Source organism: Enhydra lutris, unplaced genomic scaffold (genome assembly GCF_002288905.1).
Source record: "Enhydra lutris kenyoni isolate GAN:26980312 unplaced genomic scaffold, ASM228890v2 scaffoldscaffold7, whole genome shotgun sequence".
In the NCBI taxonomy this organism is placed as follows: Eukaryota; Metazoa; Chordata; class Mammalia; order Carnivora; family Mustelidae; genus Enhydra; species Enhydra lutris.
The window spans coordinates 38767254-38790062 of NW_019154091.1; the positions used below are offsets into that span (position 1 = coordinate 38767254).

Genomic DNA, 22809 nt, shown 5'->3' on the forward strand with positions numbered 1-22809 from the left:
AAAGAATAGCTTTTGAACCCAGGAAAAGTCCTGTTGGTAAAATATGGAGAGGATATTTTTAAGCAGGGCTTCCTTTCTAATATTCTGGTTCCTTCTTAGCTGTCACCTTCCTTTCCCACAAACCAAAGGAGGGGGCTCATAATTCAGTTCACCTTGTCTAAAAGGTTGACCAAGCTAGGCACTGTTAAAGTTACTTGTAAGAAAGCATAGGCAGGCTCCCTTCACTGACCCAGCAGCAGGGGGTTATAAGCAGGGAGAGCTGCATGAGAAGAGCTACCCTTTCCTCCTTAGATGCATGTCTTAAATCCAGCTGTTCCCCCACAACGCACATCCCAGACTCCCTCCCAGAGTCGGGTCCCGAAGCACCTCTCATCTGGGCTTCTGCTCAAGTCTCTCCCTTGCCAGAAAGAATTCAGTGCAAAAAGGTAGACAGAGAGCTATGAAAGAGCCAGAAGAAAATGTTTCTAAACACCCACAGAAAGCCAGATTCCCACTAACCAATTCAGTTAACAAAGAGAGGAGACATTTTAAAATTCCAAGGCATTTAGTTACTAATCTGATTCTGGCCTACATGTGGATATTCAATAAATACTTGTTAAATTGACTCAAAGTTTTATTTATTCAACCTACTTAAAGCTTATGTAAACCCCTTGGAGATTTGTGTCAAGCTGTTAAGTTGGAAAATATATGAAAAGTAGAATTTTCCCTAGACCGGCTTTCCTGTTAATGAGCTTTATGAGCTTAGTGTAAACTGGTGTGTGTGTGTGTGTGTGTGTGTGTGTGTGTGTGTGTGTGTGTGTGCCCCGCAGAAGGAGGAGGTAAGGAGGAAACAGGAGAAAAGCCTGTTTCTATCATTTCCTACGTTTGTCTTCATTGCTGTACTTACTAACCAGCTTCTGCCCTCTAGTGCTCACTGTGTTAAGTTCCCTTCTGAATTCCATTTTCATCTAAAAATCCAGGACTCCAGGAAGGGACAATCTCTTGTTTTGCAGATGAGCAAACTGAAGTCCAGAGACTGAGGTGTCCAACTGACCCAGGTGGTTTCCTGGATTCTTAGGTACCTAACTGTACCTCATCCGGCAAACCCTTTTTATTAAATGCCGTGCCTCAGACATTTCAATAACTAATCAATAAAAATTACAGCATACTTGTCATACACCAGAAACTAATATAACACTGTGTGTTAACTCCACTGGAGTTACAAATAAATAAATGTTTAAGATGCACATAAAAATTACAGCAGCGTAATCATTTAACGATAATGTTAAGTGTTATCTGTTATTTTCTATGTTATTCCAAATAAAGCCAAAATTGACTGTTGGTGAAATTTTGATAAGGATTTCTAAATATTGTTGCTATGTTTTAAACTTGGTGAAGTTTAGAAAATTCCTGTATTACTTTTGGGGGCAGGGGGGCAGGATATTTAACCAGAATGGACCCAAAGTAGACTTGGCTATTTATCAGAATGGACTTATCACTGTCTCCACATAGGCTAATCTTCTGCTAGAATTCTCCCAAAGGAACCTCTTTGCTCACTGATGGGAAAAGGTGGGGGGGGGGGGAGTTTGCCATTTTAACTTAGAACACATATTTTCATCATTTAATCATTTTGCTGGTGGGAATAAACAAAGTTATCCAGCTGGATGCGTCACTTACAAGAACATTACTGAGTAACAAAAGATTTATTCAAATATTTAATTGGAAGGAAATACATCTGGAATAACTTTTATTGGACTTCATATAAAAAGGAAAGTAAATCCATTAGAATTAATATCATAAACAGTTGGCTTTATCTGGAACCAGAAATGTTAATGAACTGGAGCCCAAAAGTCCTAACCACTTTTCCTTGCAAAAAGCCAGTCATTTTTTAATTTATATGCCAATTACACTTTATTACTTTAGGTTGAGCTTTGTTTTCAGCAAATATTTTAGAGCTAAGTCACTCAAATTACCTAATTAGTTTCCTTTCTCCTCTTGTCTTCAAACACCAAGCAAAAAGAAAGTTGTAGGGGGCATCTACCTTCTTCATGGTGCTTCAGAAATCCTGCTACGACCGGTGAGTCAGCAGGGAGTCACTGGGTTGGGGCTACTAGTAACTATGTGAATTAAGAGACATCTAGTTTCCTTCTTAGATGTCAACATAGATCCCATTGATCAAATAATCCAGTCTTGAATAACGTCTCCTGCGGAGGGATTCTGAGAACATTCTACCCAAAAGGACAAGGCCTATGGCTAGGAACAGAACCCCAAAGAGCAGGGTTCCGATGAGGAGCCATTTTTCAAATGGAAGGCCATGTTGACTTTCTGGAACACTGTTCAGGGAGGAACCATCGGGTCTGGCCTTCTCATTTTCCTGGGAAGCAGTTTTATTTGGAGCAGAAGAAACCACATCTGACAAAAGCAGCATAGCTGCAGATGAATCCACCGTTGACAAAGAAAGTGTAATGGGGTTACTCTGGGCATCCTCTGTGTTTGAAGTGAAGCTGGAAATTTCTCGAAAGGGCACCATTTCTGCGGGGCTTTTCCAGTCTATGGGCGCCTCAGAGATGGCATTTGAAACGGCTGCTGTAGTTATGCTAGCTTTGGGTATAACCACAGCATGGGTCAAAATGGTAGACAAGAGGGTTGTGGGGGGCTGCGACTTGCCCGGGGCTAGGGCTGGAGCTGAGGTGGCCATCTCTGGTTCAGAAGTCACAGAAGGTATCACAGGAGCATTGGTGGTGGGGGGCAATGCAGGCTTTGCGGGGGTAGAGGTGATACGCTGAGAAGCAACGGTCATCATCGTAGGGAGCGTTGTCACAGGTAGGAGACGAGCTATTTTTTGCTCTGAGGAAAACTGTGAACTCTGTGAATGGCCTTTTTCTTTATAAACAGGGAACGGTGTACTTGCTTGACCGATCTTGAATAGTTTCTCTGAGTGATCTGAGGATCCAAACTTCTGAGAAAATGCATCTCTCCAGAAGCTATCGGTGGGCTTTGAATACTCTGTCACAGGAGTGGGGGTGGGAGTGATTCCCTGTGAAGACTGGCCATGGATAAAAGAATCTTCTTGGGTTAACTCTGGGCTTGGCGAGTTTGTTCTGGCCGAAGTTGGAAAATCTGAAAAATGTAAAGAAAATAAAAGGAGACTTAAATATTTCCATGCTAAGGCAGGTTAAAAAAAGACAAACATATCAGCTTGTTCAGTAAATCCCCAAACTGTTGAAACTTGACATTTCGTAGAAACTTGCGCAAAATGGAAAAATACAAATTGCTAAATCCGAATCTGGTGACACTGCCTCTCTACCAGATGCTGTGGTTTATTTCTAGAGCGATGGGACAGAGGAGAAATGTGTGGAGGAGGACCAGGCAAATTAGGGAAGAGGTGGGAGGAACAGAACAAAGGAGCTAAGAGGAGCTCGGGAGGTTTAGGAAAGTGGGGACACATGGGGGGCTGAGGCCAGGGAAGAGAGCTGGGCCAGGGTGACACCGCAGGAACTGGCAGAGAGAAGGCTCCCTGGGAAACCAGCAATCACCAAGGAGAGACTTCACAGCAAGGGCGGCCCACAGATAAGAACAGTAATAGAGTCCTGGGGCAAAGAGGAGCAGAGGCAGAACCCGGGACATTTGCCTGACACAGGGAGGATTCCTGTGGGCCGGGAGGGATGGTCTGGTCTCCTCCCAGGGCAGAGAGGCCAAGGCAGCAGCAGAAGGCTGATGACATTTTCCAATTAAAAAAAAAAAAAAAATAGGTTTTGGCACCACACTCGGGGGAGGAAGGCTATCTGGGAGATTTAATTTTGACTCTCAGAGATTAACATTTCAGAGCCAATGTCTTAAATCGGAGGACAACGGAACCAATATTTGAAATTACGATGGCCACAGTGCTGCGAAAAAGAGCAGAAAATCACACAGTTCTGAGGGCTGCTGGGGAGGAACCAGCCTCACAACCTCCTCAGGGGTAAGAGAAATTTTAGAACTGTGCTCTTAGTCTCACAAGCCATTCACACAGCTCAACCTGGAAAGGCTTTTTGGAGCCATTGGGGCAGGGGAATGATCATTTGAATTTCTCTGTGTCACTCTGCTACTTGGCCGGTCATTTCACTTAGATTTGAACTGCAGCAAACACAAGGAAGGAAGAAAAGGAATTTCTTAGCATTCATCAGTTCATTCTTCCCTGTTCGCTTTCCCCTTTTCTTCTTCAATTCCTCCCAATGCTGGTTTCTGAACCAGACCCCACTCTCCTCTCTGCTAACAACCAGATCCAGAGGTGACTTGAGATTTATAATATCTTTGACTGGTCTGTAAGCTTCACACTCCAAAGAGGTCCTTCAAAACTGTCACTTGCCAGGGCACCTGGGTGTCTCAGTTGGTTCAGCGGCTGACTTTTGACTTTGGCTCAGGTTATGATCTCAGGGTCGTGAGATAGAGCCCAACATCAGGCTCTGTGTGGAGACTGCCTGAAATTCTCTTTCCCTCTCCCTTTGCCCCTCCCCCTGCCTGCCCACATAAGCATAAATAAATAAAATCTTAAAAAAGAACTGTCACTTACTTGTCCATCTAGGACAGGGGTCAGCAAATTATGACCCGAGGGCCAAATCTGGCTTGCCATTTTTCTTTGTATGGCTTATGAGCTAAGATCTACATTTTTATTTTTTATTTTTTTATTTTATTTTTTTTTAAAGATTTTTTTTTATTTATTCATTTGACAGATAGAGATCACAAGTAGGTAGAGAGACAGGCAGAGAGAGAGGAGGAAGCAGGCTCCCTGCTGAGCAGAGAGCCCCATGCAGGGCTCGATCCCAGGACCCTGGGATCATGACCCGAGCCGAAGGCAGAGGCTTTAACCCACTGAGCCACCCAGGCGCCCCAAGATCTACATTTTTAAACACTTGACAAAAATCAAACAGGATACTATTTTGTGACACATGACAATTACATAAAATTCAAATCTCAGTGTCGCAAATAAAGTTTTATTGGCATGTAACAGTGCTCATTAGTTTATACATTGGCTGTGGGTACTTCGTACTACAAAGACAGAGGTGAGTAACAACAGATTGTATATGGCCCATAAATCCTAAAACACTGGCCTGGGAAGCCTACAGTACTTATCCTTTTGCCCTCAAAAGACGACGTTTGTGGACACCTGCTCTAGGTTATAGTACTTCACTCCAAAATAGAATTTGGAGGATTGAAATGCCTCTTTCCTCAGACAACGCTGAAGGAAAGAGTTTCTGCTGCAGGATATACCACATTGACAGACACAACAACACCATGAGAGAAACTGCATCTATATTTTTAGGTAGTATCAGATATTTTTTAAAAAAGAACAGGACTCAACGTTCATTTCTTTTTAATTTTTTAAAAAGATTTTACTTATTTATTTATTTGAGAGAAAGAGAGAGCACAAGCAGAGGGAGCAGCACAGGGAGAGGGAGAAGCAGATAGCAGGAAGCCCAACGTGGGGTTCGATCCCATGGTCACGACCTAAGCCAAAGGCAGAGGCTTAACTGACTGAGCCACCCAGGCGCCCCAACATATCTCATTTTAAAGTTCCAAAAAAAGACTAGTTAACTCAATGCTCTGTGATATGTAGGAACTCAGAACTTAGACAAAGCCATTGACAAAAAAATGACCAAAACAGCTGCTTTCTTTCTCAAGAGTGCAAGCCCATAAAGAAAGCAGGGCTAGGGCTAGTCCCATTTCTTGATAAGATTCATCTATTGGCAAAGATCCTAGAACCACCCAGAGATCCTCAACACCTGCTCCGTTTACCTCACCCATGATGTTTGCCATCGGGGTGTAGTGCTCTTTCTCACTCATGCAGAGATGAGCCAGAGGCGACTGAGAAACAGCCCTGGGCCCTCAATCCCTCTTCTGAGTTTCACTCTCAAGGGACTTTACGAACTAAAAAACTTAGGAACTGACTATTCCTTGGAAACCAGCTGAGCAAACAAACTCCCAATTTATTCTCTCTCTGAATTCCCCCCTTCTAGTCCTTGGTAAATGGGACATACCACGAAGCTGAAAGAAAATTGAATAATGCCAAGTTGCGATGGTTTTATAGAATGAACAGAGTACGCTGTCATCTTTCAAACTTTTGGTCTTTAAATATTAGCCAATCAATTATAGGAAATGGAGTTCATCAGGAAACAAACCACCAAACAGCTATCTACTTAATTTCACTCTAAACAGGAAGCAGATAGTTTATTTTTATGGGGAATCTTATTCCATCAACATGGGCAGATTCATAAATAGAATTACAAGCTTAATTTGTAAACATCCTGTAGATTAAAAAGTCAACGACACTCTAATGTCCAAGGTTGGTGCCACTTTGCTCTGAGATATCAATCAACCTGCTCTGGGCTGGTGTTCGCCCCCTGGTGGCTTCCACAGGCACTGTTTGATTCTAATTCCAATTTATTACCTTCATACTCTCCCTGAAAAGGTTTATACTCATGCCAAGTTCCCTTTTCTCCCATTTCCACTGGAGAGAATCTTTACCACACACTCCCTTTTACCATGCATTACAAAAGCAACAATATTACAGAGTATTATGAAAATTATAAAACAAATTCAACTATAATTTTTGTCATTATGTCCCAACGACTATTAACATTTCTGTATATCTTAAAGTTAAATTTTTTTTCATGATTTTATCTGAAATTGTGTTTATTTACATACCTTAAACTTATTTTTTTTTTAATTTTACTTATTTATTTGACAAAGAGAGAACACAAGCAGGGGGAACATTAGAGGGAGAGGGAGAAGCAGGCTCTCCACTAAATAGGAAGCCCGGCGTGGGCTCGATCCCAGGATGCTGGGATCATGACCTGAGCCGAAGGCAGATGCTTAACCAACTGAGCCACACAGGCATCCCCTTCAAACTTGTTTTTTAATATCTGCCATCACATTCTTTCAAGTAGATCCGTCATATTTTACACCCAACAATTCTCTGGCAATTGGATATGTATGTTGCTTCTATTTTTCACTCTTTAATTATATAATAAACAGCTTCAAATCAATAGCTTTTTCTTGTTTTGTTGTTGTGTCTTTAGATTATCTGGAAGTTGAATTACTGGAGTAAATTACCTATAATTTCTTTAACACTATGCTTTAGGGGTGCCTAGGTGGCTCAGTGGGTTCAAGCCTCTGCCTTCCGCTTGGGTCATGATCCCAACGTCCTGGGATCAAGCCCCACTTCAGGCTCTCTGCTCAGCAGGGAGCCTGCTTTCCTCTCTCTCTCTCTGCCTACTTGTGATCTCTGTCTGTCAAATAAATGAATAAAGTCTTAAAAGAAAAAAACCCGCTGTGCTTTAATGACAAAATAGGAGACAGACATAGGGAAACACACAGATAATGGAAGAAGGAACAGAATGAAGAGGTAGTGAGAAGGGATAAGAGAGGCAGAACATTATGGTCCAGCTTCCATATGATGGGAGTTCCAGAAGGAGAAGAACAAATGTTCCAATTAGTGTCTTGAGCCCCGAACTCTTTGAAAAATAAGACTGGGATATCCATCTCTGGCTTAATACCACTCCTGATTGTCTAATGCAATGGTCCAGGTGACCAAAGGGAACAGCAAGAAGTATCACCACCACCCCATAAGCCCCAGCTTTTTAGCCAAGGATATATATATATATATATATATATATATATATATATATATATATATAGGCACGAAGTGAGGGAACCATACACATCAGGGACAGCCACTCTGGGAAGGGGGCAGGACAAGACACTGTCCATGTAAAGGAAGGTCTTGAGTGTTTTGACAAGCCTCATTTGTTCTATGCCTTATGTTTTTAAAGATCATGATTTTACATTGTACATTATTTCATGTTACTGTACATACAATGTACCACTTTAACTCTTTGTAAGAATACAGCTCAGTGACACTGAGTATATTCACTTTGTCTGCAATTGTCACCCTCACCCATCTCCAGAACTTTCTTCATCTTGCAAAACTGAAACTTTGTACCTTGTGCAAAGTTTTCTTATACTTGGGTTTATATCATTAGTTAGGAAGAATTCACAAAAATAATTTGTGCTTTACATTCCTGCTTAAAGGAATGTTTGATACATCTGGCTCATTATCCAAAACTCAGACACAGGCTCACCCAGGGGACAAGGCAGAGTCTGTGCCCAGGCCCCCCTGGTAGTTCATTCCTCAAAGTACCTCACACATAATACAGTCAAGAGAGAACCTTTGAGGGGCGCCTGGGTGGCTCAGTGGGTTAAGCCTCTGCCTTCAGCTCAGCCTGCCTCCACCTCTCTCTCTCTGCCTGCCTCTCTGCCTACTTGTGATCTCTGTCTGTCAAATAAATAAATAAAATCTTTAAAAAAAAAAAAAAAGAGAGAGAGAGAGAACCTTTGAGGGGGTGCCTGGGTGGCCCAGTCCTTTAAGCAACTGACTCTTGATTTTGGTTCAGGTCATGCTCTCAGGGTCCTGAAATCGAGTCCCATGTTGGGCTCCACACTCAAAACAGAGTCTGCTTGTCTCTCTTCCTCTGCTCCTCCTCTTGTTTTCTCTCTCTCTCTCTCTCAAATAAATAAATAAAATTTTAAAAGAGAGAGAGAGAGAAAACCCTTGTTTACACTCCCCCTCCCAACCCTAAAACCAGTGTCCTCAAACCTTCCCCAGCTCAGTAGATGGTGCCAACATCCATGTAGACAGTCAAGCTAAGACTGAACTCTCATGCTTCTCTCTTTCCCATCGTCACCCCTCAACCTACACCATCAGCAAGTCCTGTCAGCTCTACCTCTGAAACGGGCACATATTTACTTCTCTTTATGTCCTCTGCCACCTCTCTGGTCCACAGTGCCATGGTCTTTCACTTGTATCTTGCCTGCCCCTCCCACCCTGTCTTCCCACTCCCCCTCTTGCTGCTTGTCCATCCCCAGTAGAACAGTCCCAGTGAGCTTGGAGATATCACCTTGAAAACATCACCCTACATTCCTGCTCAAAATTTCCCAATGGCTTCCTGTTGCAGACCTAAAATAAGAACTTCCTCCCCTGGCTTCCAAAGCTTTATGTGATCTCCCTGCTTTTCAGACTTCTTGCATATCTCTCTTTGTATGGTTCACTATGAGTCAGCCAGCTGGGACTGAAGTGTTTGTTCTTCAAACACTCCAAAACTATTCTGCCTTAGGATACTGGAATGGGCCACTTCCTCTGCCTGAAGTTCTTCCCAGATCTCACATCTGACTTCTTCCTGTTCAGATCTCAGTGGAGGGGTTACAGATGGGGTTCACAGATGCTTCCTCTGATCACCTAATCAAGACCGTCCACTCAGTGATCATCTATTACATTGTCTTTGCTCACCCGCATAGCACTTGTGACTCTATTTTTCTTGATTGCTTATTTATGATGGTTCTTGTCTCTCTCCTAAAATATAAGTGCTCAAGGTAAGGACCTTGTTTTTCCTCTTTAGTGTTATATTTTTGTGTCCTTAGAGTGGAATAAATGTTTGGCACCTGGATGATGCTAAGCAACATTTGTTGTTCATTGAGTAGATGAACAAATAGAATATTATTTACAGCCAAGGGTGTCATGACAAAAACTTTTTCTAAAACTTAAATCAAAGGAAACTTGATACTGAAAGCATCTCGTCCTGAAAAACTAACAAGCCAAAATCTCACCAAGACATATCTGAATAATTATATTATTTGTAGTTGTTTATTTTCTATATTCTAAACAATATGTTTAATATGGAGACCATATTTCCAATGCCTTGTACAGAATTTGGCCCATGGTGGCTGCTCAGTAAATACTTATTGAATGAACTTCCCTCCAGGTCTGGATAATAAAATCCAGTGTATTGGATTTCAGCCATTGTTATTATGAAATGATCGGAACTTAAAGACAAACATACTGGAATTTTGCACTCACATAGGTCTTAATTAACTCTCTGAAAACAGTCTCTCTGGGCCCTGGAGACCTTATTCCAGTGTTGTTTACATTGTTCTCAAGAGGTGTTTCAAAACGCTGTCATGAAAGGTCTGTGTGCCCTTTATCTCAGGACGGTAAAAACAAAAGCTACACAACACAAAATATTATCATTTGGAGATCTTTCATCGGAAAAAAGATGTTTGATTTAATAAACTGAACTTTAAATCATGAGAATTTTCCAGTGTGCCTATTTACGACCACTTTTGGCAGTTTCACTTAGACTCTTGTAGAAAATCTTTCACATGAACCATCCTTAAATAATTCCGATCACCAAGAGAGAGAACAATGTTATTCTTACCTCTAATTATCCTGTAACTCATAAGTCCCTTTGCTGGTTTCAGCGGACAAGCTTCCTCACTGGGACAGAAAAAAAGGTAGCAGTTGGGTTGCCTAGTTGTTTTTCGAGTGTCGAAGATCATCAAGTTACATGCTTTGTCTCCTGCAATGAAAGGCTTCCTAAGCATTATACTGAAACAGGATATTTTAAAGAGCAGGCAATGATTTATTCTGCAACCCAACACAAACACCTTCGTTCACAGTGTTCACTTGCTGGCTGACCGCTGACTCATTTCCTCTTCCTTAGCCGCATAAAGCAATTTGTAAAGACCTTGGGTTTAAACATCAGAATTAAGGTAATTCTGGCGAAACCAATTTTAAATAGTATGTTTAATTCTTTTTTTAAAAAATAGTACATTTAATTCTTTAGATAAGACTTCCATTTGCTAAAATATCCATTGAAACATCCACAGAAATACTGACTTCCCAAACTTTACACAACCCACAACTGAGTTGGGACTTAAGAAATGGATCTAACCTAATGATTTCTTGTATCTCTTGTATCCCGAAGGCAAACACCTATCTCAGACACCTCTGAAGCCCTGAGTCCAGCTTTCTTGGGTAGAATCACTAAAGTCAGCATCAATCTCTCATGCCTCCTTCCACAAAGAATCTGAGTAGCATATGAAATACAGAGTCTATTTTTTTTTTTACTTTTATCAGTATCATTCTTCTTTTGATTTTTTTTTTCTTTACATTTCTACTCTTCCTTATTTCTGCTTTTCTATTTTCCTTCCTTTCCAGCTTTTCACTCTTAGCTTTTATTTCTGGCTTCTTTTTCTCTTCTTCTGCCCAATAGAAGTTATTCTTTCTATTCATCATGGCCTAGAGTTGGCTTTGGCCTCAATCTAGTACAGTCTCACTTCTTGGCCTATGACCCCTGAGGGATCAGTATACCCCTGGTCAGGATGAAGGTTAAGAGGCATGTAGGCTAATTATTAAAAATGCATGCTCTTTCTCATCATATGCACACATGCATATGCACACACATAACCATGTGTTAACTAACCTTGTTCTGGTAATCATTTTGTAATACATACATGCATCAAATCATCACACTCTTTATCTTTAGTTGACACAATGTTACATGCCCAATATATCTCAGTAAAGCTGGGGAAAGAAACCCTGCGTAACCTAGCCATCAGCACCACATCTTCAAATCAGACAATGGTTAGGATCAACCTTGACTTCCACATTTGGAAATAAGACTCAGTGAGCTTCTGTGGGGGTCTGATCATGTCCACTCTCCATTACCCAGGCAATAAGAGATATACTTTAGCTTCTTCTTTCTCAGCAATGGGATAATTCTGTAATACCATTTTTGGGGGGCCATGTAGGTAAAGGGGAAGGTCCATAAGCCCCCCAAGTTATATGCAAAATCTTATGTCCTTTGTCCTTATGAGCATTTTTCTAGAGTCTGTGGCTACCAGCAAATTGTCAAAGTGCTTTTTTGAATCCTAAGCAGCTAAAGACCATTGCTCAATAAATGAGGAAAAAGTCTGAAATCGGTTAAATGCGACCTACAATTACCTCTGCTTACAGTAAAGCAGTAACAGTAAATTTGCTTGTACAATAAGGCAGCAAACCCCCATTTCTTACTAAATACCCCCTATGGAACTGAAAAACAACACAAGGTTTCCTGTGTTCCGGCAGACACCCACAGGCCATTCAGTCCTGTTTGCAGATGATTTTCTATTTCATATAAGTGTTGATAGCATGTAAAGAAAAACTGGAAATTTAAATTAAATCTCTGTATTTTCCATAAATTGGTCTATAAAGCATGTTCAAAGGCACACTGCCAAGTTTAAGAAGACCACTGAAGGGTTTTTTTTTTTTTTGTCCTCCTGACATCAAATATGTGGTATTGTTTCCACACTAATTCTCCAATTCTCTGACACCAACTGAGTGTCTTATAATTCAATTCAATTCTTACACTAACTACCTGGAGTTACCATCAGACTCCATAGGTTTAAGGGTTCAGTCCCATAAGATTGTCCTCACTTAGATGCCAGTAAAAAGTATCAGGTCCTTTGGCGGGGGGTGGGCAGGGGTGGGGGGCGCGTGGGTGGCTCAGTTGGTTAAGGGTCTGATTTAGGCTCAGGTCACAACTTGGAGTCCTAGGATTGAGCTCTATGTGGGCTTCCCACTCAGCGAGGAATCTGTTTCTCCCTCTTCTTCTGTCCCTCCGCTGGCTTGTGCATGCTCCCTCTCTCTAATAATAATAATAATAATAATAATAATAAAAATAATAAAAAGTATCAGGTCCGAGGTTACTCACGCTTCTGCCCCGTGTGGCTATAAATTCAGGTTCTCACCACATGTGACCTCGGAGTTGATAATTTGTTAGAACTACTCACAGAACTCAGGAAAAAGCTACACTTACTATGACATTTTATAAAAAAGACAGAAATGAACAGCTAGATGAAGGGTACAAAGGGCAAGGTCCAGAAGGATCCGGACTGCAGGAGCTTCTGTCCCGGGAGGCTGGAGGGCACCACCCTTCCAGACACATGGATGTGTTTGCCAACTTGGAAGCTGCCTAAAACTATGGTTTCAGGATTTTTATGGAGATTTCAATACGTGGGTTCATTGATGACTGAATTCAATTACGTGGGTTCATTGGTGACTGAATTCAATCTCCAGCCTCTCTTTTTTCACTTGGAGCGGGGTATGGGGCTGAAAGTTCCAAACTTCTAAACAAGGCTTTGTCTCTCTGGTGACCGATACCCATCCTGAAGCTATCTAGGGAACCACTAAGAATCACCTCATTAGCACAAACTCAGGTGTGGTCGAAAAGGGTTTAGAATGAAGAACAAAAGAAGCTCCTCTTCAGGAAATTGCGCGGTTTTTAGGAGCTCTGTGCCAGGAACCAAGAACAAAGATTATATGGATATATTTCTTTCTATACCACAACCATTATAGAAAGAAAAGAAACTAAAGACATAACAGAAAACACATGGTTTGGTTGGCTAGTAAGCGAGGTTAAGAACCATCAGTCCAGTGTCCACTAGCTCTTCTAGGGTCCTTGATGGCGAGACCTCGTCCATCTTTTTCATTGTTTTGTCTCCAACACCTAGGAAGACACTTGGAGCTCAATAAATTGCATGTGGTTTTTGTTGTTGTTGTTGTTTGTTCATTTATTTTTCATTTAGGGAGTGCAAACAGGATCGTAAACACCTGAGAAATGATCACTGTTTCCCGGTTTCTTTTTCAAGTCATCGGTCTGACACTTGAAATATGCAAATGTATGGTTCAAACCTATGGGCCTCAGTTTCCTTCTGTGTCATGTGAAGCTGTTAGATCAAACAGCTTCCCACGTCCCTTAAGGATTTTTGTTTCTAAGACATTGGAAACATCTTAGATACCTATGACAACATAACACCAGTGGTTTTCAGCCTTTTTTCTAACCGAACACCTGGGTGATAGACACACACACTCATCAGAAACTTTGCCTCAGCTTAGGGGAAGGGAGGACACGCTTGTGGAACATTCTCCTAGTGATTTTGTTACTCACATTTCTCCCCCACTGAAAATCACTAGTATAATCTATGTAGCCACATCAATCAGCTGCCTGTGTCACTAAACACTTGGAACAAAGAGCCGTCAAGAGACTGTTACTTACCTGTTATGTTTTTTGTTGAACAGCAAGAATTAATGCAGTCTTCCTGAGTTAATGTATGTATGGGTTCATTGCCTCTAATTCCCTTAGAAAGAGATGACTGGATGTCAATGACAACATCTTCTAGACTCTTGGTAGGGCAGTTCTGACTGGTGGACAGCCTTAGTGTCAGGAAACAAATTATTACACAAGTGTAAGTCAAGCTCCATTTGTCCCTAAAGAACATTTTAAATTTCAGTTTAGTCTTAGTCTTCAAAAGTCAAGGACAATTCTTCCTCTGGTCTGAGTTTGCTTCAAGAAGATTGTACAGATCATGGAATTTCTCTCTAGAACAAAAATAGAACATCAGCAATGAGTTTTGTTTCTTTTAATAAGTCTAGCGAAGATACAGTTCATTTCCTGCTAGTCAATGTAAACAATTCTGGATGTATAAAACAGAAATAAACAAGCATTTTTTTTATTTTTCATTTTTAATAGATCAAGATAATCTTTCATTAAAAACCTGGAAGACAAACCATGAGAGACTGTGGACTCTGAGAAACAAACTGAGGGTTTTGGAGGGGAGGGGGGTGGGGCGTTAGGTGAGCCTGGTGGTGGGTATTAAAGAGGGCATGTACTGCATGGAATAATGGTTGTGGTGCATAAACAATGAATCTTGGAACACCAAAAACAAATTAAATTAAATTAAATTTTTAAGAAAACTTGGTAAAGAGGGGCACTTGGGTGGCTCAGTTGGTTGATCGTCTAACTCTTGATTTCAGCTCAGGTCATGATCTCAAGGTCATGGGATCAAGCCCTGAGTCAGGCTCAACACTCAGCAGGGAGTCTGCTTGAGATGTTCTCTCCCTAACCCTCTGCCCCTGCCCCCTGTGCACTCTCTCTCTCTAAAATAAATAAATAAATCTTAGGGGAAAAAAACTTGGTAAAGAATTAATTAGCACAAACACATATATTATCCCATCAATGCTTAAAAGCTGAGCAGTGTCTATGATGGAAGAGGTATAAACAGAAGGCCTGCCCCCAAGTTCTAGAATCCTTTCTCTTCTTCCTTCTTCTAACCAGGAGGGGAGAGGACACAAAATTTCTAGTCACAGATAAAGCAGTGATCATACACTTGAGCACGGTTTCTTTCTTGCTAATAACAACTGGCATTTTAAAAAAATTTTTTTAAATTTATTTTCAGTGTAACAGTATTCATTGTTTTTGCACTGCACCCAGTGCTCCATGCAATCCGTGCCCTCTCTAATACCCACCACCTGGTTCCCCCAACCTCCCACCCCCGCCCCTTCAAAAGCCTCAGATAACAACTGGCATTTTTATATCACCTATTGGGTGGTAGGCAAAGTGCTGTGAAATGTAAATATATTGTCCTATTTAATCCTTATTCTAGCTCTGCAAAAGAAGCTATTATCTTCCTCATTTATAAATGAGGAAACTGGGGCTGCCTTTCTTGTTGCTGCCTCTCCTTAGATATCAAATCAGAGACAGGTAACTCTAATAATTTAATTCGAATAGTTAGCTGGTCAGTAGAGGGAACTCATTCATTTCCAGAATACAAATTGCTCACTGAATGGTAGTCTATAGCAGAATTACTGCTCCTTTGGCATGTCTGGGTGTCTCAGTTGGTTAAGGAACCAATTCTTTTTTCCACTCAGGTCTTGATCTCAAAGTTGTGAGACTGAGCCTCATGTCAGGCTCCATGGAGCCTGCTTGGGATTCTCTCTCTCCTTCTCCCTCTTCCCCCCTCTCCTGCTCATACACACACATACATTCTCTCTCTTAAAAAAAAAAAAAATCCTACTTCTTGAATCTTCTTCTTCTTCCCTTACCCCCCTCCTTCTTCTCTTGCTTCTTTTTTGGTCATGAACCCAAACCCTTCAATAGTCTGCTGAAGCTCAGAAGCTTAGGATCTTTTCTGAAAAACATGTTTTGAAAGGCAAATTGGAAATACATATGATTACAAAGGAAGCCAGTTATATTAAATATAGTTACTAAAGTAGTTTTTAAGATGTGCCTACAAAACCCTGATGTAGAATAGCAAAAAAATTCCAAATAATCGGAGAAATGTTCCATGTTCATCAACATTAAGATATCCATTCTTCCCAACATGATCTATAGATTCAGTGCAATCCCAATAAAATTCCCAGCAAGTTATTCTGTGGATCTCAACCATTTTAAAGTTTTGATTAAAAAAAAAAGATTTATTTAGTTATTTGAGAGAGAGAGCACATGTTGGGGGAGTGGGTAGAGGGAGAAGGAGAGAGATAATTGCAAGCAGGCTCCCTGCTGAGCACAGAGCTGGACACAGGGCTCAGTCTCATGACCCTGAGATCATGACCTGAGCTGAAATCAAGAGTCAGACACTTAACCAACTGAGCCACCCAGGAGTGACTTAAAGCTTTGATTTTAAAGTTTACATGAGAATCCAGAAAAGCCCAGAATGGCCGACACAATACTGAAGAACAAAGTTGGAGAACTCATACTACCTAACTTCAATACTTAGTATAAAGTTATAGTAATCAAGACAGTGTGGTTCTGCCAAAAGAATAAAAAAACAGAACAGAATAATAAGCCCAGAAATAGACCCACACAAATTCAATCAACTGATCTCTAACAGAAGAGCAAAGGCAATTCAATGGAGAAAGGAGAGCCTTCTCAAAAATGGTGCTAGAATAATCCATATGCAAAAAAAAAAAAAAAAGACACAAACCTTCCATCATTTATAAAAATCAACTCAAAATGGATCATAGACCTAAATATAAAATGCAAAACTATGAAACTCCTAGAGGGGCACCTGGCTGACTCGGTAGAGTATGTGCCTCTTGATCCTGGGGTTATAAGTTTGAGTCTCGTGTTGAGTGTAGAGATTACTTAAAAATAAGATCTAAAAAAACCCCAAAAACCTCCTAGAATATAACATAGGAGAAAATCTTAGTGAACTTAGATTAAGCAATGAGTTTTTAGATACAATACCTAAAGCACAATCCATTAAAGAAAAAAATTGATAGGTTGGATTTCATTAAAATGAAAACATCTGCTCTGCCCAAGACACTAGGATAATAAAAAAGACTCAGACTGGGAGAAATAATTGCAAAACACCTATCTGGTAAAGGACTAGTAGCTAGAATGTACAAGGAACTCTTAAAACTCAGAAAACAACCTGATTAAAAGTGGGCAAAGTATCAAAAACAGACCAAAGGAGATAGATGACAAATAGGCATAAGAAAAGATGCTCAACATCATAGGCATTAGGAAGCTGCAAATTAAAAACAAGAATGAGACACCACTATACAACTATTAGAATGACAAAAATCCAGAAAACCGACAATACCAAATCCTACAAAAATCTACATACAAATGTTTATAGTTAACTTTATACATCTTTGCCCCAAACTGGAAACAACTGAGATGTTCCTTCAATAGGTGAAGGGATAAACAAAATGTGGTATATCCATACAGTAGAATATTATTCAGTAGTAAAAAGAAATGAGCTACCAAGCCATAAAAGGACAGAGAGGAAACATGATTGCGTATCACTAAGTGAAAAAAGTCAGACTGAAATGTATGACTCCTTGTCAACTATATGAAATTCTGGAAAAGGGAGAACTATATCAACAGTAAAAATGTTAGTGGTTGCCAAGCAGAGGCAGGGACGGATGAGGTAGAGCACGGGGGATTTTTAGAATAGTGAGGCTATTCTATATGATACTGTAATGGTTGTTACAGGTCTTTACATTTGTCAAAACCCATATAACCATGCAACACAAAGAGTGATCCCCAATATTGGGGGCAGCTCACTGGCTCAGTTGGGGGAGCATGCAACTCTTGCTCTGGGGGTTGTAATTTTGAGCTCGACATTGGGTGTAGAGATAACTTAAAAATAAAAGAATTAGAGTGATCTCTAATATAAACAAACAGACATTAGTTTAAAAAATAGTTAAAAAGCAAAACAAACATACATATATTATCCATATACAGTAACAGTACAAGTCCAATACCTCCCTTGCTATCGTGTCCAGCTTTTATAAACAGTCAAATAATAAGTTACATTTATGTTTCTCACCTGTCAATCTCTATGCTAAGCACTTTACATGTGTCATGTCACTTAATCCTTACAAAAATCCTGATGAGATAGAGTCCCAATCCTTATGAGATAAAAATTTCATTTATATGAAAAATTCATAACATTTATATGAAAAATGAAAAATGCATAACATTTTCAGGGGTGCCTGGATGCCTCAGTTGCTTCAGAGGCTCCCATCAGCTCAGGTCATGATCCCAGGATCCTAGGATTGAGCCCCACATTGGGGAGCCTGTCTCTCCCACTCCCTTCTCCCCACCAAGATGCTCTCTCTCAAATAAATAAAATCTTTAAAGAAAAAATTAGTTGCACAGCAAAGCAAACAGTTAACAAAACTAAAAGACAATTGACAGAATGGGGGAAGATATTTGCAAACAACATATCAGATAAAGGGCTAGTATCCAAAATCTATAAAGAACTTATCAAACTCAACACCCAAAGAACAAATAATCCAATCAAGAAATGGGCAGAAAGGGGCGCCTGGGTGGCTCAGTGGGTTAAGCCGCTGCCTTCGGCTCAGGTCATGATCCCAGGTCCTGGGTTCAAGCCCCACATCGGGCTTTCTGCTCAGCAGGGAGCCTGCTTCCTCCTCTCTCTCTGCCTGCCTCTCTGCCTACTTGTGATTTCTCTCTGTCAAATAAATAAATAAAATCTTTAAAAAAAATAAAAAGAAGAAATGGGCAGAAGATGTGAGCAGACATTTCTGCAAAGAAGACAACCAGATGGCCAACAGACACATGAAAAAGTGCTCCACATCACTCAGCATCCGGGAAATACAAATCAAAACCACAATGAGATATCACCTCACACCAGTCAGAATGGCTAAAATTAACAAGTCAGGGAATGACAGATGCTGGCAAGGATGCGGAGAAAGGGGAACCCTCCTACACTGTTGGTGGGAATGCAAGCTGGTGCAACCACTCTGGAAAACAGCATGGAGGTTCCACAAAAAGTTGAAAATAGAGCTACCCTACGACCCAGCAATCGCACTACTGTGTATTTATCCTAAAGATACAAATGTAGTGATCCGAAGGGGCCCATGCACCCGAATGGTTATAGCAGCAATGTCCACAATAGCCAAACTATGGAAAGAACCTAGATGCCCATCAACAGATGAATGGATAAAGAAGATGTGGTGTATATATATACACACACACACACACAATGGAATACTATGCAGCCATCAAAAGAAATGAAATCTTGCCATTTGTGACGACATGGATGGAACTAGAGGGTATTATGCTTAGTGAAATAAGTCAATCAGAGAAGGACAATTATATGATCTCCCTGATATGAGGAAGTTGAGAGTCAAAGTGGGGGGCTTGGGGAGTAGGGAAAGAAAAAATGAAACAAGATGGGATCAGGAGGGAGACAAACCATAAGACTCTTAATCTCACAAAACAAACTGAGGGTTGCTCGGGGGAGGGGGGTAGGGAGAGGGTGGTTGGGTTATGGACATTGGGGAAGGTATGTGCTATTGTGAGTGCTGTGAAGTGTAAACCTGGTGATTCACAGACCTGTACCCCTGGGGCTAATAATACATTATATGTTAATAAAAAATAAAAATTTTTTTTAAAAATTTAAGAATTAGTCCCATTTTCAGTCAAAATATAAACAATTGTGGGATATTTGTGTTTCTTTATTAACCTATTGAATAACAAGTGGTATATCTAATAACTGCCATAATATTGAAGATTTTATTTATGTATTTATTTTATATATAGAGAGAGAGAGACAGAGAGAGAGAGTTGGGGGAAGAGCAGAGAGAAAGGGACAAGCAGACTCCACGCTGAGTTTGGAGCCCCAGTGGGCTTGATCTTAGAACCTTGAGATCATGACCTGAGCTGAAATCGAGAGTCAGAGGCCGGACAGACTGAACCAGCCAGGCGCCCCTAATAACTGCCCTAATTTTAAAGGATTGTTGAATGTCCATGATACTGGAGATCTGGATAATAAGTAATATTATATGAAAACACCTGGGATTCCTGCTGGTGGCAAATTACAGCTGCCTCTAACTCTACCATGGCTTTTGACTACTTGCCTCTTAGAGGACATGTTACATTTCAGTTAGAGGCTACTAAAATCCTAAATGTTCCCACTGAAGTTCTCAGACTTTTTGAATATTACCCATGGCTTCTCCAGGTTAAAAATCCTGACACAAGTTATCTTCTTAGGCTGTCATATTTCCCAGATCTCTTTTCTAGCCCTCGAGAAAACCAAACAGAAACGAAAGAGGAAAACCAGGCCAATACTTCACTTTGAATGGATCCTGACGGAATCTCTCCTGGAGTTCTTGCCCAGAAGCCGGAACTACGCGAGGGAATCCGGTAGGAGCTGCGCTTTCTGTAGGCGGCACCTTTTTAACGCCTGGACTGCAAGAAGTCCTGAAGAGTTTATCTCGATAAAGGTGCTCAACAACTATTAGGTAACGTAATTCTTCTAATCATTTTTCCTTAGGCCTTAAAGGTCCACAGCCAAGTTGAATTCTATTGAAAGATAGGGGAAAATGGATACAGGTGGGAGCGAGAGGAGGCACCTGTATTTAACGCCTGCTTACTATCGTCACTAAAACGCACTTGTACACATCTGTGCCAAATACTGGGAATCATTTCCTTCCCCTCCCTTTGAGGAAATGCATGTCCCCTTACTGAGCATTCTTCTGCCTCTCTTGATGACGCGGAGCTAGTGCCATTTATGACAAGTGCTGCTGCTCGAGACTGGAGAGTCCCCTCTGCGGGTCCACAGCCCCACGGTCACTCCCGCCAGCCCTTCCTCGCCCCAGCCCGAGTCTTGGCGCTCCCGGAGAGCTAGAGCGGAGCGCCTGGAAAGGAGGGGGCTCGCTCTCAGCGGTGGCGGTCCGCCTGGAGGGGAAGGCGGCGACGCCGTTACCTGGCAGCTACAGGCCCCTGGGGTCCCTGTGTCCTACCCGGGTGAGGACAGCCCCCCGCGCTGCGGGCAGAGAGCGGCAGGTCCGCGCGGGTCTCGGCGAGGGCGGCAGGAATGCTCCGCAGCTCCTGCCCGGCCGCGGCTTGTGTGCTTAGCTTGTGTGCTTAGCCAGTTCCTGCTTCCGTTGCTGCGGCCGAAAGTTGGCCGGGGGAGGGGGGGGGGGAGGGTACAGTCCTGCCCTGCAACCCGGAGCTGCTTCCCGGCCACTCGGAGCGCGGTCCCCCGGGAGCCCCTCCTTGCGGAGGCTCCAGGCACCCGGCGATCGCGCTGAGCTCGGGACCGAGGCGGCAGCTGCCCCTCACCCCCTGCCCCGCAGCTGCGTCTTGCGGAGACGGGGGTGGGGAGCGTGGGCGCGACCCGCGGTGGTGTCCGCAGGTCTGCAGCTGCCCCAGCTCGTTCCGGAGGCCACCGAACGCGCGATCTCACCAGAGGAAAGTCAAACAGGACAAAACGTGTGCACTGCAGGCTGCCTGTCCCCGCTGTGTCCTGGTCTAGTTCCCCTTCCCAGAGCCACATCTGAGCGCAGTTTCTCCACGTCGGAGTTCGCAGGGCTTTCTGTCTGGGGCCTGATTATGGGAATAGTTTTGATCATTTCAGGCATGGAGGGTCCTCAATTAGAGTTGGCAGTTCTCCAGTTAAATATCCTGCAAGTCAAGCCTCAGCGAAGGCATCCGGATTCCTCCCGGATTTACTGTTTATAGGTATAGATAACAGTGAAAATAATGGTGCCTGCTATAGTATCCCCTGGCATATAGCATAGTACCTGGTATGTAATAGGTGCTCAATAAATACTTAACTAAAATGTATTTGTTGAGTGAACGAATGGAAGGGAACTGCTAGGGTATAGGTTGTAGAAGTTATGTTTCTAAATCCATGCTCACTCACCGCGACCTCGGTGTAAGTGCAAACAGATGCAACTTTACCAAACACTGTTAATTAACTTGCTGAAGATTCAAACCTTAGACATCTCTACCTGGCCGGTGTGAAGAGTTTGCAAACCTAAAGCACTACGCCATTGTAACTTACTATTCTAGACCTGACACAGCCATTCTGGTTTTAACCAATAACTGTTAGGAGGCATATGTTGAATAAGAATACTTGTGAACATGTGAACAAAGGTCCTTTGTATGAAACAGAACTCTACCAGTTATATCCAGAGGGTGACCTGCTCTTGAATTACAACAATGTTGCAAATACTTGGTTTTAAACCCTTACCCTGGGCTCCTGGGTGGCTCAGCTGGTTAGGCTTCTGAGCCTTCTGCTCAGGTCATGATCTCAGGGGCCTGGGATCCACCCCTCATCTGACTCCCTGCTCAGCCGGGAGCCTTCTTCTTCCTCTCCCTCTGCTGCTCCCCCTGCTTGTGCTCTCTAGCTCTTTGTCAAATAAATAAAATCTTTAAAAAAAAAAAGTTACCAAAGTAAACTTCAGTGATTTCCCATTGGAGTTATTTTCCTATTGCAGCAAAAAACTGATGTAAACAATACATTTTATCTTTGCAGAGGATATACTTGAGGGTGTGGTAGGGAAAGGTCATATTGCTTTGTAGCCCTTCATAGGACAGTCCCTCCTAGTCACTAAGCAGACATTTTGTTCTCTTAGAAGTTTCAGATTTAGGGTTTTAAGTAATGAACCTGTTACCCTTGTAGTGACATATTGGTTTTTCAGTTATGACCATGAACAGAGGACACTGATGGAAATAATGATTAAAGAAAAATTTTCTACTGGTATGAACTAGGTGTTTAAGCTAGAATTAAATCTCTTTTCATCTCATGGCCTGAAAAGATTCTTGGTTCTCTTCTCTTGATACCTTAGAAGTCCCATTTAGGTGGAGGCAGATTTTTTTAAAACACTTTATTCAGAAAACATGTATTAAACACGTGCAGGGGAAATTAAAG

General features: G+C 41.8%; 1 protein-coding gene across 7 annotated transcripts; it reads right to left on the reverse strand.

The window, feature by feature from the left end:
• Positions 1 to 1520: 1520 nt before the first annotated feature.
• LOC111142107 (MANSC domain containing 1) lies at positions 1521 to 21006 on the reverse strand. Of its 7 annotated transcripts, none has more exons than XM_022495065.1 (5): positions 20894 to 21006; positions 20225 to 20453; positions 13890 to 14212; positions 10230 to 10370; positions 1670 to 3099 (listed from the first exon to the last, which is right to left on the reverse strand). In XM_022495065.1, exons 3-5 carry the CDS (start codon positions 14110 to 14112, stop codon positions 2129 to 2131), a joined length of 1335 nt encoding a protein of 444 aa, XP_022350773.1. In that variant the 5' UTR covers positions 14113 to 14212; positions 20225 to 20453; positions 20894 to 21006; the 3' UTR covers positions 1670 to 2128. The 7 variants fall into 7 exon arrangements, with proteins under 7 accessions (XP_022350778.1, XP_022350773.1, XP_022350774.1 ...); XM_022495066.1 differs by lacking the exon at positions 20894 to 21006 and adding an exon at positions 20857 to 20877; XM_022495067.1 differs by lacking the exon at positions 20894 to 21006 and adding an exon at positions 15716 to 15801 and having other exon boundaries at positions 20225 to 20840.
• Between the last annotated feature and the right edge of the window lie 1803 nt (positions 21007 to 22809).

Excerpts from the sequence above, each read along its gene's own strand:
- LOC111142107 (XM_022495070.1), bottom strand. The coding sequence starts at position 14,112 with ATGTTCTTTAGGGACAAATGGAGCTTGACTTACACTTGTGTAATAATT. Across the intron at positions 10,371-13,889 it reads TTCAACAAAAAACATAACAG|GAGACAAAGCATGTAACTTG; the intron begins GTAAGTAACAGT and ends CTTTCATTGCAG. Across the intron at positions 3,100-10,229 it reads GAGTTACAGGATAATTAGAG|ATTTTCCAACTTCGGCCAGA; the intron begins GTAAGAATAACA and ends TACATTTTTCAG.